We start from the raw sequence: 19,654 nt of genomic DNA, 5'->3' as shown, positions 1-19,654 counted from the left end.
AATTATTTTGCATGCTTTATTCTAAAAACTAAATAATTATTTATTTTTATTCAAATGATTATTTTTCATATTTTATTCTAAAAATAAAAATAATAAATATGTAATAGAAATTTTGAATGAATTTATGTACATAATAGATGAAATACTTATTTTGCATATTTCATTCTAAAAACTAAATAATTATTTATTTTTATTGAAATAATTATTTTGCATGTTTTATTCTAAAAATTAAACTAAAACTTAAAAAGTAAATATGTAACAGAAAAATTGAATGGGTTTATGAACATAATAGATCATCTATATATTTATTGTAAATGTTTATTATTAGAATTTTATCATAGCAAAAAATTAGAGAAATAAATAAAAATTTATAATTTAAAAATAAAAATAAAAAACAAATTAAAATTTTCATAAGATATTTCAATATATTGATGTCATTCTTAGCTCTACAACATACTCAACCTATAGGGTTAGATCACAAAAAAACTGAAGAAATTATCTATATATTATATATTATTCTAGAAATTAAAAAATAAAAAATCAATTATTTAAAAGAAATTTAAATTGATATATGGACATGATAGATCATCCATAGATCTACAATATAATCAATATTTAGAGGTAGATCACAAAAATAAAAATCTAAAATTTTCATTTCTTTCAGAATTTTAATATGCTAGAAAATTTTCAAATATTCACAAAGATCTATATATAACATATCTACATACACAAAGATGTTTCTAACCATCCAAACTAAAACTAAAAAAAAAAAAAAAAAAAAAAAACACAAAAACATTAGCTGAGATTGTAAAAAAAATTGAAAAAGCATACATATTTTCGCTCATTTTTTAACAATTTTGAAAAACTTGTTGGATCTTGGAAATTTGTGGATGTTTTGGTGGGTTTTGGCTAGATTTCAATCTCCAAGAATGGTATGAAGGTTTCTAGAGGGTTTTGGAAAGAAAGAGGGCTTTTAAAATGGGTTTAGAAGCCCTCTTTCGAATAAAATTTTTTTGTTTTTCCACAACAGTAAAATCGCACTGTATCGATTGCGTATCAGCCGATACAACACCGAAATAGGCCGATACTCACCAAAACGTTACCAATACGGACACGATACATTTTCGGAATGGCAAAAAAGAACGGTACTAAAGATTTAGTACCATTCCCCATGCCAAAACCTCAAAGATACGATACATATCAGGTGATACGTAATGGAATTTTAAACCTTGCCACAGATTATAAACATCTTAATTGTTATTTATAGGAAGATGTTCTTGATGCACGACTGTGGTGTATTTGAGTATTGTGGGCAGCAGATCCGATTTCATATTACTAGCCTTATAATTACAATAAGAGCAGTCCACACCAGCTATAGTCTATATAGCGTACAACCATTAAATTTAGCATTTGAATTTTATTCGTGGTGTGATTGGTCGCACAAAACAGTTATGACAAGGAGTCACAATTACCCCTTGTGATACACAATATATGCAAGCAAACTATCAATCTCTTTCATGAACAACCAATATAATACCTACAAAATGCAGGTTGTAGTTGGAAAAAGATCGAATTAGGGATCTGATTTACTTATAGACGTAAATATAAGGTGTTTTGTTGAGGGAATTATCTTCTTTAGCATTATTGTCACATGATTCAATTGCCTGCATTTCAGTGTATCATTGAAGCAACAAAAAAACCAAGAATAGATAAATAGAGGCGTTCAATGAAACTATGATTGACTTGTCTCTATCCTTACGTTGTTATCTTTAGGTCACACTCAACATGAGCTGCATATAGATTTCCAACTAGTATGCAACTCGATTTCGCTATTTGGGTTTGGGATGCCAAACGAATGAAGAACTCACTTTGATTGTGAAAGAATTAAGTTACAAGAAAGTGAACCAAAAGCTTTCCTTTTACTTGAATTAAGTTGTTATAGCACTGCATAGTGAAGTACCTCCCATATCACATATTGCTTCTTCCACGTGTCACATTGCTCTTTTCATGTATGTGTGTACTCATTGGAGGCACTGTGCTGTGCTTTTCAATACATATGCTGAATCCGCAGGTAGGGATGGCAATTTTTCCCATCACCAGGGACTCGAAGGGGCGAATTAAATGTGAGGTCTATGATGAGAGGTAGGAGTGTTAATGGACTGGTTTTGGGTTGGACATCGTCCAAATCAAAATCCATTTGGACAGATTGGATGGATCAATAAAACAAATTGAATTTGGACATGGACCACCATAATGAAGTTATATTGGATTGACCCGGTAGCTGGTTCATTGATAAAAGATAAAAATGTAGATGTCAATGGATGAGGTTTGAGTTGAAATCAATCTAAATTAACATGAATTTGAACAGATTGAACAGTTTCTGGAATGGTCCAAAATATTCATTTGACTGGATTGGACTAGACCGGATTAGGCCAAATCCAATCCAATTGACACCCCTAGTGAGAGGACCTTTGGCCTCTACACATTCCTCTTTATATAGATAGATAGATAAATAGATAAACATGGTAGGTTACTTGCATTGAGTTGCATTGTGAGGATCACTTTAGGCCACGCATGCATGTAGGGGTGTCAACCGACCATGTCTGGGTTGGATTGGGTTGTACCCCATTCAAAATCAAAATCAATTTGAATGTTTTGGGTGGACCACTAAGACATTGAATTGAATATGTTCAGATTTAATGGTCCAAAGCATTTATTGCATTGGGTTGGACATAGTCCATCTAAAATGGATTTTTATTAGGTTGGGTCAGATTAATCAAAATCAGGTCCATTGACAAAAGATAAAAGTACAGGTGTCAATGGAATAAGTTTACTTTGAACCCAATCTAAATTGAAATAAATTTTTCTAGACTAGATGGTCCGAACATTGAATTGGATCTATAATGGTCCCAAGTATTCATTGGATTATATTGGACCTGCTCCATATCAAATAGACTCATATTGGAGCATGTTGGATTGGACCAACACCCAATCTATTGACAGCCCTACACACACGTGTCAATATTGGAGAATAAGGTTTTCCAAGGCCAAAAGTGGAAATGAGGCCTTTGGACTTTGAAACACCTTGACTAATACTATATCTCTACTGTTTCTGACAATTGATTAATCCTTTTTTTAGTCATTAATGTTTATCAACGGAGATATGAAAATTACTATTTTACCCTCCTATTTGGATTTCTCCATCTTCCTCTCATTCTCTTCGCCAGAACGCAGGTGATCCCGAAAACCTCCAGCAAATAACTGACGGCTCCTCAGAGCAAAGTCTTTGTTTCAGACACCGCCGCTACATGCCTTTGTTTCAGACACCGCCGCTACATGCCTTTGTTTCAGACACCGTCGCTGCAAGCCTTTGTTTCAGACACCACCACTGCCTCTGTTTCAGACACCGCCACTGCAAGTGGTACTTCTCTCTCCCACCACCTCTCTTTCCCTCTCATCTCCCTATCTTTCATTCTTTCTTCCCGCTCTTTCTCTCTCTTCCTCTTTCACTTCCTTGTTTCACCACCGTCGCTGCAACTTGCAGCGGCGGATTTGGTACTTCTCTCTCTCGCCACCTCTCGTCTCCTTATCTCTCATTCTCTCTCTCTTCTTGCTATTTCTCTCTCTTTCCCTCTCTCTCCTCTTTCACTTCCTCTGTTTCACCACCCCCACTGCAACTTGCAGTGGCAGATTTGGTATTCTCTTGCCACCTCTCGTCTCCCTACCTCTCATTCTCTCTCTTCTCGCTATTTCTCTCCTTTTCTATTCTTTCTCTCTCCCCTCGTCTTTCACTATCTCTGTTCCGCCACTGCTGCTGCAACTTGCAGCGGCGGATTTGGTACTCTCTCGCCACCTCTCGTCTCCCTATCTCTCATTCTATCTCTCTTCTCGCTATTACTCTCTCCTTCTCTCTTCTTTCTCTCTCCCCTCTTCTTTCACTATCTCTGTTCCGCCACCGTCGCTGCAACTTGCAGCGGCAGATGTTTCTCATCTGGGTTTTGAAGATGGACACCCGGAAAAGCAGGTTTTCTTCTGCAAGCTGTAGTGTTGTTGATGGCCATTGCAGATTCGTAGTTGGTAGTGTCTAGTAGACTCAGCAGTAATCTACGGAACTCCTTCTCGGTTCCGATCCTAGGCCTAACCGTCAGTTATGGATTTGTGTGTGGGTTTATAATGGAGTCCAACCAGATAGAGAGGGTGTTTTGGAATGGAGGTGGGAAGGGTGTTTTCGGAATCTTTTATCAATATATTAGTCACATGATGTTATATATGTAACGGAAGGTTAACGGTAAGGGTAGACTTAATCAATTGTCAGAAACAGTAGGGATAGTATTAGTCAATTTTCAAATAGTAAGGATACATTTAGTCAATTAACTAAATCATAAGAGTAGTTTAAAAAGTTTACCCTAAATAATAAATCTAAGAAAATCAGGATTATGAAACGTGAATATATTATATTGATCACACATAACAACAAATAGCAGCAATTGTCTTATATACAAAATCACACATCTCCATTTGAATTAGGTAGAAATTATTATTATTATTATTATTATTATTATTATTATTATTATTAATGATAAATGATGTATTATTCTATGACGGTAAACTTTTCGACAATGAGATCAACCATTGAATGGGTCCTAACATGGAGATTGAAATATAGCTTTTTCTTTTGGGCAAGGTTTTAAAAACCTACCCAGAAATGGAACCATTCTAGCCATCGGTTTTCGGATCAGCGATTCGATTGTCTGGGTCAAATGGTTCGAACAGTTTGAATATTTTAACAATGATATGTCATCTTACCCATTAGATTGGAATATTAGGGTAAGATGCATATAAATATAAGAGAAAATAAAGATGGAATGAGAGGTATTTGAGAAATTGCTGGGCGAAAGAGTTTAAAAGAATAAGAAGAAGAAGAAGGAAGAGGAGGAGGAGGGCTTGAAGGCTGCAGTGGTGACGGCGGTGGTAGCTTACAGCGGCGACGGCGATGGTAGCAATAGCGGCAGTGATGGTGAAAAACTGGATTAGATTTGAGATTTCTTAGTCTCAGATCTCACTCTCTTTCTCTCGCAGATCTATCATCTAGAGTCTAAACTTCTCTCTGAGATCTCTAAATGTGAGATCTCTCTCACTGTCTCACACATCTCTCTTAGTAGATCTCAGATTTAAGAGATCTTCTTCCCTTTTCATTTTGTTGTGACAAGTTAATAAACCACAAAATGTTCTTTGGGTCGAACGGTTCAACAGTCAAATCATCCAAGTCAATGGTTTGTTGACTAATTTAACAGTTTTTGACTAGAGATTAGGTTTGGGGTAAAACGGAACTAATCACCTGAACGGTTTCTAGTCCGAACGATCTAACCGTCTGGATCAACGACATTTCGAAAACAATGCTTTTGGGTGCTAAAGCCTAGATGGTCAAAATTCAACATATGAAACAGTAGATTGCTCTCTAATGACTACATTTGGATAAAAAAATTAGTTTAATTTTAGAGAATGATAGATAATCACCTGATGTAATACTGTTTCATCAGGTGCAATGAATCTTTTTAGCACTTGTTTCTCAAAAAAAGAAAAAAAGTTAGGGCTCCATCTAATTTTCAGTTTCTTGAACACCAAGAAACAAAAGAAAAGAAAGGAAGACAAGGCCGATAACACTGGTGGGCATGCGGTGAGGGATGATCGTGGGCCGGGCTCTCGATAGAATCCACGTATGCAAAATGCCAAATAGAATGGTCATTTGGAAGACTTTGGATCTCCTGCTCACAAATAACTCTATTCATGCCTATTTATAACACCCTAGTATCTCTCTGTACATAACATTATATAGGAGGATGAGATGTTCTCCGTACAAGGCTGCGATGATATATGGATAGACGTAGACAGAATTATTGTGAGCAGGGGATCCAGACTCCATTTAAAAGGGGGAGAGTGGAGTCAGAGACTGAAGAAGAGGTAGAAAGAAAGTGTTAGAAACCCACAACTTGTCTTCACAAATTCATAACCGCAAGTCAAACCCACAACGGTGCTGTGGCTATAGACTCATGGTTACACCTACTTTACCACGTTTTCCTGATTGACATCCTCTTTTTTATTATTAATATTTTTCGCTTAGAAAGGAGAAGAATGATTTAAGGCCCCGTTTGGTTTATGGGAATAAGGGTTTGAAATCGGAATCGGAATGGGTTATTTCAACTTCAACTATTTGGTTGGATGAAAATAGAATCTCATTCCCATTATTCTTGCTGGAATAGCATTATCCTATTTGAGGGAATGGCCATTCTCTATCCCTTCCTTAGGAACGAAATCCCATTCCTACTATTTTAATTTCCATTTCCATCATATTTGAATCAAACAGGAATATGAAAATAAACCATTCCGATTCCAATTCCAATTTTAACTGATAACCAAACGGACCCTATTTTATTTATTTTTTATTCTTACTAAAAGAATGCTTGTTAATTAAGAATCGAGATACTTTGCACATGAGATGCGATAAACTGAAACATTTATTTCTAGGGTGGTTGCACTTAGGTCCCTGAATTTTGTTTTGTGATTAAAAAAAAAAATCCTTGACTTTGCCCCCTATTCCAAAAGTAAAAATACTAAATTGCCCATTCAGGAATCAAATGGACTGAGAAAAAAGCTATGAAAATAAGAAAATAGACATATTAATGAACAATAGTACTTCTTTTGGATTAGGTTACTTACTTTGCTCCGAAATCCTCGCTCTTTAATCTTTACCAATACCAGCACATATCAACAAAATAGGGGGCATGGTGCTATAGAAATCCGTACCCGTAAGGCGTAAGCCCCAATTAATGTAATAGTTAATTAAAGAAATAAGAAGGGTAATAATTTCTTCTGGCAAGAAAAAAAATTAGCAGTTCTATTAATATGCACAAATTCTACCCAGTGCTGTGACGCTGGATTGGGCCTTGGGTTTCTCTGTCCGACCGTCCGTCCAACAGCAACCATAGCCCACAGTTGCATTCCACGAAATTGCTATTATGATATGATGTGGCACCAGCTTGGCCTTTGCTGGAAAAAATAAAAAACAACACGCCATCATATATCATCATCATCATTCAAGTTCAACCGTTCAAGTGGAGTGGAGGTTGTCAAATTGGGCTCCACTCCACAACAGATATTCTAGTTGTGTGTTGTTGGAGCTTGGAGGGAGGAGCATCTGCATTTGCTCGTTCATCAGTCCATCGCTACTCTCCAATCCAATCTACAATCTTTGCCGCTCGTGGCCATTACAAATCTCGGATGGTCCACAGTCAACAGTCCAAACACGATAGACTACCATGTAACTGAACTTACCCAATTCTTACCCTTTTCAAATGGGCGAACATGAGATCTAAGCCTATAGAGCCCAGGCCCAGGGTAGTATTGTAATTTGTCTTATGGGAGGAGGAGGACCACTCAAATGCGGAATGCCAATAAAATCCTGAGTTCCGACAACGGCATAACAGTGAGATACCATTGGAAGGAAGCCCGAGGTTATATCGCTCGTCTCAACTCTCGACTACTTCTCTGCTTCTTGCTTTTCGGAAAAGAAAGAAGAAAGGAAGAAAGAAAACTATTCTCTGAGTCTGTGCTGCACATTGGAGAGCTAGAGTAGCATGACTTACCAGAGGGTTCCCCAAGAGCCCTACCCTCCACCAGGTGAACCGCATCTTCCTTCTTTCGTATCATATCTTTTCCTCTATTAAGCTTACTGGATGATAAATGGAGTCTTTTTTTGTCTGTTGGTTAACTTCTTTTTTCTTTGGTTTTGAAATTTTATTCAGTTTGTTTTGCGGTTTCTTTTGTAGAATTGGAAATTTGGAATTGAACCCTTAGTGTTTCAGTTCTTTTTTGACCTTTTTTTCTTGTTCAGGGTACGCACCTTCGCCACCAAACTACCCTTCACCGCCACCACCACCTCCACCCTATGAAGGGTACCCACCACCACCTCCGCCAGGGTATCCACCACCACCTCCACCAGGATACCCTTCACCCCCTCGTCCTGGATATCAGGACTACTTCAATGGAGGGTACCCTCCACCACCACCACCCCAGCAATACCAATCTCAGGATGATCATTCTGGGTGTGCCTCATTTCTACAAGGCTGGTATGCGATCTCAATCTCTGTCCTTTTGGATTCTTTCTCTCCTTTGCTCCAAATCATTCGTTTTAATGTTTTAAGAACATTTGGTGCATATGTTTGTTGTTTTTCTTATTAGGGATTATGTATTGATTGTGTTCAGTGAATTCTGTAAATTGGTAAATGAGTGGATTCTAATCCTTTAATGGATTCGATTTTGACAATTATGTTTTATGAGGATTTTTTCTAACTCTAATTTTTTGCTGGTTCTCCTACGCCCTTTTCTTAGTTATATGGGACTTTTTTTACCCTTATGCTGCAGTAGCCTGTTCCGTTCTGCTATCTTGTTCTTATTCTTTCTGTTGTATTGTTGTCAAGATTTTGGTAGGTTCGATCGTCCGGGAACTGCATAATTCCTATGTACTGGACTGCGTTTCAGACTTGATGTTTTCCCCTTGTTGAGGTCGAATAGGATAATGCCATTTATAAGCAGGGGCCCTAAGTCACATGGCATATACACCAGTGGGATATATCAACATTTTATATTCGTCTTTTATAAAAAAAACAAGAAGAACCTGTAGTTCACATTGAAGTTACTGAATTCACTATTAGTCAACCTCATGAAACCAAAATATTAGATGCAAAACCATAGCAAACATGGATGGATAGAATTCAGAATCAACACCAGTGAAGTGATTCAAATAACTACTTGAGATACAGAGTGCAGATAGCATATGAAGTTTCATAGGACAACTGCATTTTTACACCTACCAGGTTATGTTGGTTGTTAAATATGGTTACTACCGGTTGATATTTAGATAACCCAGAGAATATTACTACAATTGCCCGAAAGCTCATTAGCTCCCTTTACTTCTCTATTTATTTTTCCAAAGAGGGAAATATGTTGCTTGTTTTCTGGTTAGGGGGTATTACAAGCTCCAATTTCCTAAAAGCAAATTACAACATTGCCATTTGCCAAACTCTGTATTCTTACCATGGGCATCCATTATCATGTTACTGCCATATTTTTCTACTTCTCTGAAATGTTTATATTCCCAGTCTGGCATGACAGGAGGGCTTTATCACTTATATTCTTTTAATTCTTTATTATGTCGTGTATTGTCTTGGGAATATAATTCTTTAGTTGTGTACTATTGTTGAAACCATAAATTCTGGTAATTGGTTCACTTTCTCTTTATTATGCAAATATTACAGATTAGGGTTCTTCTGGAAGACTGAAATAATAATTGTGAACTCCAAACTGTATTTCTTAACATGTTTTCCCATATTAATTGCCTTGTTAACCTCCTATATTTCATGAGGTTTTTAGTTAACTTGAAAGCTATTTGGAAGTGAGTTATAAGGTTCTTTACTTTCTTTTTTTTCCTTTTTTTTTTTCTTAGCTAAATCTGTAGAAATTTCTTTTTCTCTATTTCTTAAAATAAACAAAAGTTGTGCCATCTTTGGTATCAATTATATATGAGTGCAGATGTGGTTTATGAATCTGGAATCTTTTCCTAGGAGAAGCATCCATATTTTTCCCTGGCCCTTCTCTATTATCATCAATGTAAAGTTGTTTGGCCTTTTCTTGATTTTGAAGAACTCATGGAGGACTTGCTCAAGTATATATGTTCTGGGAGTGGATGGCTTCTTGTTAGAAAATGAAAAATTCCTTTTGAATTCAATGCAGTATTGGGTTGTAATTCTCTATTTCTGTCTGATGCGAAAATATTGTAGTAGCTTTCAACTTAGGAAAATTCAGAATTTGTGTAGCTTAGATGGGTGCCTCCACTGCTGTGGGTCATTGGGTGAAGAATATTTTAATCAAATTATTCAGAGTTAGTAGACAAGAAGGCAGAACAAGTCCAGTTCTGTTGTTTTAATTAGCAATGAATATTTTGATTCTGACTCAAGTCAAACGTGATATGCTCATCGGCTCACCAAGTGGGGACGATCATCAACATAGGTTTGGGGTTAGTTCCATAGTTGAATTAGGATCTTATTCACTGTATTGTATGGTATGTTCTGTGCAAGCTCGTTTGGAAATAAATTGGCATCAGTTTAAAATAACAAATTTTACTGTTTGAGTTATTAGGCTATATTGATTTTGACTATGATTTGGATCTTTGCTGCAAAAGAAAACAAGCTGCAAGATTATTGTGACACTTGACTGATACATGATTTATTTCTTTTTGATTTCCCAGTTTTGCTGCACTTTGCTGCTGCTGTGTATTGGAGGAGTGCTGCTTGAACTTTTAGGTTATTTTGAGATAGCTGTTCTAATCATGTGGGGTCCTGCTTTTCCGGTGTTGATATCTCTATTTGGTTTTTAAACTATCCATGTGAATGCGATGGCCTCTATCTATTTGTTCGATTGTGAAACCCTGTGATTAAGTGAACATCATAAGCAGAGACTTTTAGTATATAGTTAACTGTGGTGGTCCATGTTTTATCTCCCGCACTTTGGGACTCTTCACTCTTGCATTCAATGCAGTATTGGATGGCTTATGTTCTGGGAGTGGATGGCTTCTTGTTAGAAAATGAAAAATTCCTTTTGAATTCAATGCAGTATTGGGTTGTAATTCTCTATTTCTGTCTGATGCGAAAATATTGTAGTAGCCTTCAACTTAGGAAAATTCAGAATTTGTGTAGCTTAGATGGGTGCCTCCACTGCTGTGGGTCATTGGATGAAGAATATTGTGATCAAATTATTCAGAGTTAGTAGACAAGAAGGCAGAACAAGTCCAGTTCTGTTGTTTTAATTAGCAATGCATATTTTGATTCTGACTCAAGTCAAACGTGATATGCTCATCGGCTCACCAAGTGGGGACGATCATCAACATAGGTTTGGGGTTAGTTCCATAGTTGAATTAGGATCTTATTCACTGTATTGTATGGTATGTTCTGTGCAAGCTCGTTTGGAAATAAATTGGCATCAGTTTAAAATAACAAATTTTACTGTTTGAGTTATTAGGCTATATTGAGTTTGACTATGATTTGGATCTTTGCTGCAAAAGAAAACCAGCTGCAAGATTATTATGACACTTGACTGATACATGATTTATTTCTTTTTGATTTCCCAGTTTTGCTGCACTTTGCTGCTGCTGTGTATTGGAGGAGTGCTGCTTGAACTTTTAGGTTATTTTGAGGTAGCTGTTCTAATCATGTGGGGTCCTTTTTTTCCGGTGTTGATATTTCTATTTGGTTTTAAATTATCCATGTGAATGCGATGGCCTCTATCTATTTGTTCGATTGTGAAACCCTGTGATTAAGTGAACATCATAAGCAGAGGCTATTATATATAGTTAACTGTGGTGGTCCATGTTTTATCTCCCGCACTTTGGGACTCTTCACTCTTGCATTGTTGGATAAAAATTATAAATTATAAAGAAAAGCAATTAGCAAAATTATTACAGGTTTACCTGTTTCTTAACATTCTTGGGTCTAGTGTTGAGAATGTGCACTCTTGACCCTGCCGGGAATGGGTTGCAATCATGGTTGTGAAACGCCTCCAATGATGTTGTGTTTGGTAGCATTGCTATTTATATGTGAGAATTCTTTAGTTAGAATGATTAGATTTCACTCCTTGGAGCAAGAAAACACCAATTTGATAATTGTTTAAGCAGTTTCTTACACATGCATTTTTTGAGGTATGCCTGTTTCAACCATAAATAGGTTCAAATATGAAATAACAATTATATGTCAATTTGTATTGATAAATCCAAAATGTTTTAAACAGCAATAGTACCAAACACAACCTTCATTAGATTGGTAAACGTCTTCATGTCTCATGCTCATGAAGTTTCTATTACAGCCAAGCCTTCTCCACGACTGTTGGGTGCTGCAATGCAATTTAATTCCTTTGTTAGACTCGTTTTTTTGGGTAAAAAATGGTATTAGCATTCAAGAGGGTGTTTGGACATTTATTGAATAAACGTTTTGTACTTGTGTGGCTGTAAAACCGAGAAAAGCAATTAATGAGGGTGTTTATAACATAGGTGCCATTAGGCACCACATCAGCAAAGTGAACGCCTATCCGTTTTAGGAAGCTCCAAAATGAAGCTTTCTGAAATGGGAGAGGCGAAAGCAAACATCAATATGTACGGATGCAATTAATGAGACCTTTGCTGATGGGGCACTTATGTGGCAGCGTTCACTCAATAAACGTAAATGGAATCAAGCACATAGCAAAAAAGACTGGGACAATGCCAATGCATCAAAGTGTCCGATCCAAGGTGGAGGTTGGACAAGCCATTCCCCTTTACAACACTATCAGAAGTTAGAAAATGAGCAATAAAATTTGACAATCTAGAGAGACGACATATACAAACCACATCAAAATCAGGTTCCGCCTTTAACATCCAAAACAAGAGTTCAGATTAACCAAGGGAGTGGGGAACACTCGCTGCAGCGTCATTTAAAATTTTCAATTCTAGCCTTTTTGCTAGATCCAGAGTTTCAGACCAGCTTCAGCATAAACAGACGAACTTGGTTCAACACTAGACGAGAGAGTCCCAATTACAAAGCTAATTCCTACTGTTCCTGATTACCCAAACAATTACAACAAAGCTCATTCCTACTGTTTTAAAAGGCTTAAGCCTTGAGGTGTGAGGCTTACGCCTTAAGGTGAGGCACACAGATTTTGCCTCAAGATATGAGCCTTTATTAAAATGAGCTGTAAGCCTCAAGCCTCAAGGCATGGAGTGTAAACAGGTGTCAAGATATCAAGTATTAATGATTATTTAATGATTTAATACAAAAATATATATTTTATGCACTTTTATAATTTAAAATATATGAAAAAAGCACTTCAATAATTATAGGCTAAATAAATAAAAAGAGTAAAAATGAAAAATTAATAGGGGAAATCAAGTTTTAGTAGTTTCTCTTAGTGTTTTAGGAGAGTTCAGTGAAAAAAGGGCCAATCAAGCTCTTAATTTCTTTTGGATATATCAAATGATATTTCTTTTTGCTTATTATTTTAAATCTAACATCCCAAGTAAGATGGCTTGAGCTTTCTCCCTTACCCCAACCCAAAACTCCCAGCCCCTCTTCATTTTAGCCTTCTTTGCTCCCTAATGAAGCTACCTCATCACTCCCTTTTCTCTCTCTCTCTCTCTCTCTCTCTCTCTCACACACACACACACACACACATTTTGACATCTCAGCATGCTTTGTCCATCCCTCTTTTCTTCATGTTTATCCCTTCTTAACACTATTCCTAAAATCTCTCTCTACCAAAATCTAATCCAATCTAGCCAAGTGACACCACTATCCCCCACTTTCTCATAAATTATCTATAATTTCTATTTATCATATCCCCCACTTTTCATCTATATCTATCAAAAGAAAGTTTGAATTAAAAAAATTAAGAATTATTTAATATCATAATATAATTATGTAATGACTTTAAAATATTTATTAAAAACACTAAACAATTACCATAGATTTAATAACATTAATATTATTAATAATTTTATACTTTTATGAAATTCATAACAAAATTATGTAATAACAATATAAATTATAATTTTACAAATTATTCAAAGACTAAAATTTAAAATTAAAAAATATTATTAAAATCTTCAATAAAAATATTAAAAGTAGTTAAATATTATATTACAAAATATTAAAAATAGATAAATATTATATAACAAAATATTTAATATTATGTAATAACTTTAAAATAAATAAAATTTAAATAATGAAAAACTTTAAATATTTTGCATTTTATTTAAATATCTAAAATAACTAAATTTTAAATAGTTAAAATAACGAAATTATGTAATAAAATTAAAAGTTTTATTAAACATAGAAAATTGCTATAATAGATTTCATAACATTTGGATTAATAATAATTTTATACTTCACAAAATTAATAACGAAATTATGTAATAATAGTATAAATTGTAATTTTATGGATTATGAAATTCAATAAATAAGTAATATTGAAATAAATAAATAATGGTATTATTTAAATAGATAAATAATATTTTAAATAAATAATTTTAAATATTAAAAAAATTAATAACTAAATCATATTTTAAATATTATTTAAAAACAATAAAATATACTAAATAAATAAATGAATTATGTAATAACCTTAAAATTTTATCAAAAACACAAAAATAATTATAATATATTTAATAATATTTGATAATAATAATATAAAATATAAATATTTTAAAATTTTTTTAATATTTTTAAAATAATGACAAATAGATTAAACAATTTAAAGGTATTAGAGCTTTCAAATAAAAATATAGGTAGTAACTTTAAAAAACACTTTTAATAGATATTGAAAAATATAATAATAATTGCAATTATTAGTGTACTAATAATAAAAAATTATTTCACTTAAATCAATTAATAATTATAGAAAATAACTTTTAGAAAATTGATATTTATTAATAATAATTTTAAATTCTTAATCTATATTTATATATACTAAAATTTATATTTATTGTATTTTGTGATAAATACATTTTCAATAATTATGTATAAATCTACTTTTGTTTTGTTATTTAATAGAAAATTTTCAATAATGATTGAAGATTAAACTATTGTTATTTATTAGAGATTAAATTATTAGTTTAGTTAAAATTAGGAGTGTTTACGAGTTAGTTCAATTTAGTTGTAGGTTGTTTGGCCAACCAAATTGACTTTGTTGAGTTGGGGAGTTGGTCATCTAAAACTAACCAACCATTAGTGAAAACCAGCCAACTTGGGTTATATTGGTTTGAGTCAATTTTTTATTTGGTTGGTCTGTTCAAAATATTATAGTGGTATTATTAAAAAATAAATTAAAAATTTTAAATTTACAATATAAAATATTTTAGACTAATGAATATGGGAATTTAGGTGACAATCTTTATTAATGACCTCAATATAAGAAGCACGTACTCTTAAACATGCTCGTCTTCTCTCCTCCAGATATCTCCCTTAGGAAGTTTAACCATTTGAATATAATAGATTTTTATGAAGTTAAACGGATAGACTTAAGCTATCTGCCATTAGCAATGAGGAATTCTTGAGTTATGCAACAATTCAATACCTTTAAACTTACAACGAGAGAATCATTTTTCTTGTACAAATATAATAGATATGAAGAAATACAAATAACTCTGCAATCCCTCATTTTCTGTTGGATTTTAATCTCATAAGAGATTAAATCCAATGGGTTTGATTGGTCAATTACATGAGAAATTGCACCTGTACACTTGTTTGAAAAAATCAGTTTTTCAATAGGAGCTGATTTACACTCCTTAGAATTAGTAGAGGAGAGTATGGGGATTCAATACTGTGTAATGCACGCGTGCGGCGCAATAAGGTGCTTTAGACGCGCACTTTGCTCGCACTCGCGATGGACGGCTCTGGTTTTGGTGCGTCGATGACCGTTGATGAGATCAACGGTCACGATTCGATCGGGTGTGATCAAGAGGCACAATTCAAAGTTAACAATCACCAACTGTTAACTAATTTTTAAACAGTCATAATGTTTGAAATTGTGATTATTCAAAGTGCCTTCTCTAAAACCAGCACCTACCTTTTATTCATACCCCTTCACAAATTATTTAAGGAGCATGAATCAAACTCCAAATCACACAATTTCGAAATTCACTCTCTCTCTCTCGATCCGATCTATTACAGTTTCACAAAAGGTTTCTTTGAAGACTCTTCAACTTTGCTGGTTGTAGATTCTCGCTCAAGGCTCTATTGTATCTTAGGAACGAATTTGCCTATAACTCAAAAGCAAACACAGTAAAACTGAGTAGGGGAAAATAACGTTCTAAAGACAATGTCTTCAGATGCACCTCAAAGTTTCTCCTCCAAAATTAAATGACCCAATTTCTCCAATGCTCTAATGCTGTAAAGGAAATCTGAATAAAAAAGTAAAGCATGCCGGGGTGGTGGGGCTGGGCCCATGTCGGAAATCAAACCCAAAGTTCTGTGCTCATCGCTTTACAAGCACAAGCAGCATTCCTGATCCCCGGATACGTATCGGGATGAGGCCTGGTTGAAACGGAAGAAGGGCAACAACAAACAGAAGACGGAGCAAGAACGTTACGGACAAGGACCTTGTCGAACTCAAGGCCTGCAATCTGCATCGAGTTGGGTTTTGGTTTCGATTTGGATTCGCCCCATCTCGACAACAGGCTCTCCGATACCTTGCCCGCTTTGGCTCTTTATTATGCCGTTAACAAGCAGTATAACCACAGCGTACGTTTCCAAATGATTGTCTTCGTCCACCGCCACCTCCGACTGCGATGTATCGCCGCCCTTGGGAAGCCCTCACACCATATTCACTCCAGGCGACAATCCTCACTAGTGAAAACGAGATTAAGGCAGTGGGCTCAGGTTGTTGCTTGTTCGGTGCGGCAATCTTACTGATTTCAGGCGAACTCAAATACCAAACCGTCGACTGAGAAAAAAGAAAAAGAAAAAGGAAAACTTAGCAAATGATGTATTGACTTCTTCTCCCTTACGCTGTGTTTGGTTTAGGAAAAAGTAGGAAAAAGAAGCGCCATCAAAAGGACAAACGGGTTAACGATTTGGATGTTAAAAAGGCAAATGATGTATTGGATATTTTTTGCTTCGAGTTTTTTTTTTTTTTTTTTAAATAATTAGCATTTGTTTGGCATTGTTGCTGTTGCTCCAAAAAATGGTGATACATCAATTGTACATCAGAAAAAAACAGTGCTCTAAGAAATACCTATTTATTTGGAATCATTTTTTCATAAAAAATGGTATTCCAAGCCATGTCTTAAAAATCGAGAATACGTGGTTTGGAGCAACCATGGTTTAAAGTATTGATACGATACACCCTGTATCGTATCGTATCTTTTGAAAACGATAAGATCTGAAATGCCTGTTTCCAGGGTTTTGGAACCCCAACTTTTTTTAATTAAAAAAACGTGCTTTTAGCTTTCCAAAAAGATAAACTTTGAAAAAAAAAACTTAAAAAAAGAGTTTTGGGCATTTCTAAGTACCGATACAATACTGATGAAACACGTTTGTATTGATACTTTAAACCTTGGAAGCAACACTAAATTTAACATTTCCTGGAACCACAATTCATTGCTGCCAAGAGGGACATGAGGTGACAGTCACAAAAACATGACATGGCACTAGATAATAGGTACCAGTGTTAAGAACATTTCCTGAAGGAAATGGGAAATAGGAGAGTGTAATTTCCTATTAGAGAATTGATCTCATACGAAGGGAGATATGTCACCACTCGGAATTTCCTACCCACTTATATGCCTGGCCTTCGTCTAGAACAGAAACGTATAGACAAGAAAAGGATGCTTTCCCCTTTGCAGTTCCAAGAAAAATCAAATGGGCCAGAAACTAAGACTTTGAGCAAAATATTGCCAAGTAGCTAGCAATGTCGTCCTCTCCACACCCGTTAACAGAATCAGATTCCGCAATATATAGAAAAGAGAAGAATCCTACTGTAAACCAACCTAGACAGAGAAACGTCAATAACCCATTAATTAGCCTTTTCTTTTTTTCTTTCAAATTCTATTATTGCCTTTTCTATCGTCTTTTCTATCATCGAATCAACCTGTCCTCATCCCGGCAAGGTCACTTGCATTTCCTTCATGTGTTCCTTTCCTGACTTGATTCTATCAAAACTAGCTAGCTACACAATTTATTTCTTGTTTTTCTCTTTTTCCTTTCAGATTAATGCTGTAATGGTTGTTTCATGGTTTCTGCTACTTTGCAGCTATAATGGGATCTCGACCAAGAGGAGAGCTTCGTTGGCTGTCCATGAACTTGTTATGAACTGAAACCAACAACCACTAGTAATAGGAAACAAGAGTGAGGTAGGTAAGGATCGAGGAGAGTTGATGTTTGGCCTAAAGTTAGAAGACAATGAACGGTGTCTTCATTAATCCAAAATCTCAAATACCTCAACCCACACGCCGTTTAGTTTCAAGGTAGAAGAGATAATGACCAGTGTTTTCTTTTAAACGGTAATTTTGATATTTAAGAAAAAAATAAGTTGTATATGCCATCACATAACTGATGGTCAATTAATGATAGGGACCAATTTAATACTTTGTGAAAGATTGGGTATTACAATAACAAGTTCAAAAGTTTGAATATTAACTTAACATTATCCTTAAAATTCAAGATATTAAAGTGAAATTTTCCCTTATAAAAATAGAGTAATGTTCTAGATTAGACAAGGAAAGAAGAGAAGCCACGCCTTCCCAATTCCCGTGCTATTGTATATATGTTCATATTATTTGGTGGAAAGAGTATAACATGTGATCATATCATATGATGGGTTTTTTCATCCATCGAGTATATATATCATTATCGATAGTGAAAGTTTGGACTTGGGAGCGTCACACTCACGAGTCACGAGATTCGTCAGGAATCACCCACACTTTAATCTAAAGTAGTCTAAATACTGCATCACGTTTATTATGTGAACACTTGAACTCTTATAGTTATAGGCGATATATAGGTTTAGGTTATTTAGCTTTGGGTGTTGGGTCATGTCGATTTCCCTACATTTTACTTTTGTGGGTGACGCGACGGTAAAGGTGTTAGAGATGGTGATGGATGGATTAATGGGTAATTTTATCATAAAATGATAATTAGGAACCTTTAACACGTTTGCCCCTTTTCACTGTTTTTAACCACCCATTCCACGCTCACTTGCTCAATTAATGGACACAATCCCACATATTCAGTAATCAGTAATTTGATTTATTGGCACCAATTAACAGCATTATTTTTCTCCACAGGCCAATATTGATGGTTTCCATTTGAAAATTACATCGTATGACACGCTAAGGTTCAATTAAATGGGATATCTCATAGGACTGTTTAATTATAAATGGTATCAATCATAATTAAGGTAGATAATATTGGTACATAATCCCCTACTACATCAGTGACTGGACCTTGGCACAACCCAGCTCAAACACAATATTTTTTACCTGCATACCTTGTGGTATTTGAGAATATGGATTCAGTAAATATACTAAATATCAGGGGTATTATATTATTAAGTGATGGAGCGCAATTCGACCGGTCTTAACTGTCAACGAATTTACTTCTGAGCTGGAGCGTCGGGGAGCCTGAAACGGGAAAGATGAGAGAACTCCGGGGGGAACCCGGTGTGATAATTCCGAAACTCAAGTCAGTAATCTTTCAAAGGCAAAGTGTAGACCAGATAGCGCAAAGTTCACATACCTTGTTTGTTGGGGGCAGGGGCCTTTTATAATCACTTCGTGCACTCGCTCCGAGGCCCTTGTCAGGTCGGGTATGATTACCCTTGCGTCTGTCAATTCGGGCATCGTCCTTTCTACTGGGACAGAACCATCATTGCCTAACCGTCTCTCTAACTGGAGATGGCGGTGTCAAGAGGCGGTGGCAGGTGGCCGTTTAGAGTGTGGCCGTCAAGCGTCAGATCCCAAGTCAGTCAGGTGCGCCGCCCTTGGGTACGGACTTCCTCGGTGTCAGGCATAGTGTTGTTTACTTGGTTTTGGTGCCCTGAGGGCAATGTGGAGTGGTGAGCGAGGCGTAGTCTTGAG

At 35.4% G+C, this 19,654-nt stretch overlaps 1 protein-coding gene and 1 pseudogene across 4 annotated transcripts; both read left to right on the top strand.

Moving 5' to 3' along the window:
- Positions 1-7,144: 7,144 nt before the first annotated feature.
- On the top strand, positions 7,145-11,506 carry LOC148862362 (uncharacterized). 4 transcript variants are annotated; one of them, XR_016109649.1, is made up of 4 exons: positions 7,145-7,677; positions 7,892-8,126; positions 10,304-10,951; positions 11,183-11,506. XR_016109649.1 is itself a non-coding variant. In XM_088976742.1 (4 exons), exons 1-3 carry the CDS (start codon positions 7,635-7,637, stop codon positions 10,356-10,358), a joined length of 333 nt encoding a protein of 110 aa, XP_088832868.1. In that variant the 5' UTR covers positions 7,304-7,634; the 3' UTR covers positions 10,359-10,386; positions 11,183-11,506. The 4 variants fall into 4 exon arrangements, 3 of the variants coding, with proteins under 3 accessions (XP_088832868.1, XP_088832869.1, XP_088832870.1); XM_088976742.1 differs by having other exon boundaries at positions 7,304-7,677; positions 10,304-10,386; XM_088976743.1 differs by having other exon boundaries at positions 7,441-7,677; positions 10,304-10,358.
- Positions 11,507-15,992: 4,486 nt separating this feature from the next.
- On the top strand, positions 15,993-16,494 carry LOC148862361 (uncharacterized; annotated as a pseudogene).
- Positions 16,495-19,654: the final 3,160 nt, after the last annotated feature.

The sequence above is a fragment of the Nelumbo lutea genome, chromosome 3, assembly GCF_056320005.1.
Source record: "Nelumbo lutea isolate HS-2025 chromosome 3, American lotus-T2T, whole genome shotgun sequence".
Classification (NCBI taxonomy): domain Eukaryota; kingdom Viridiplantae; phylum Streptophyta; class Magnoliopsida; order Proteales; family Nelumbonaceae; genus Nelumbo; species Nelumbo lutea.
This window is presented reverse-complemented; position numbering and strand designations above follow the sequence as displayed.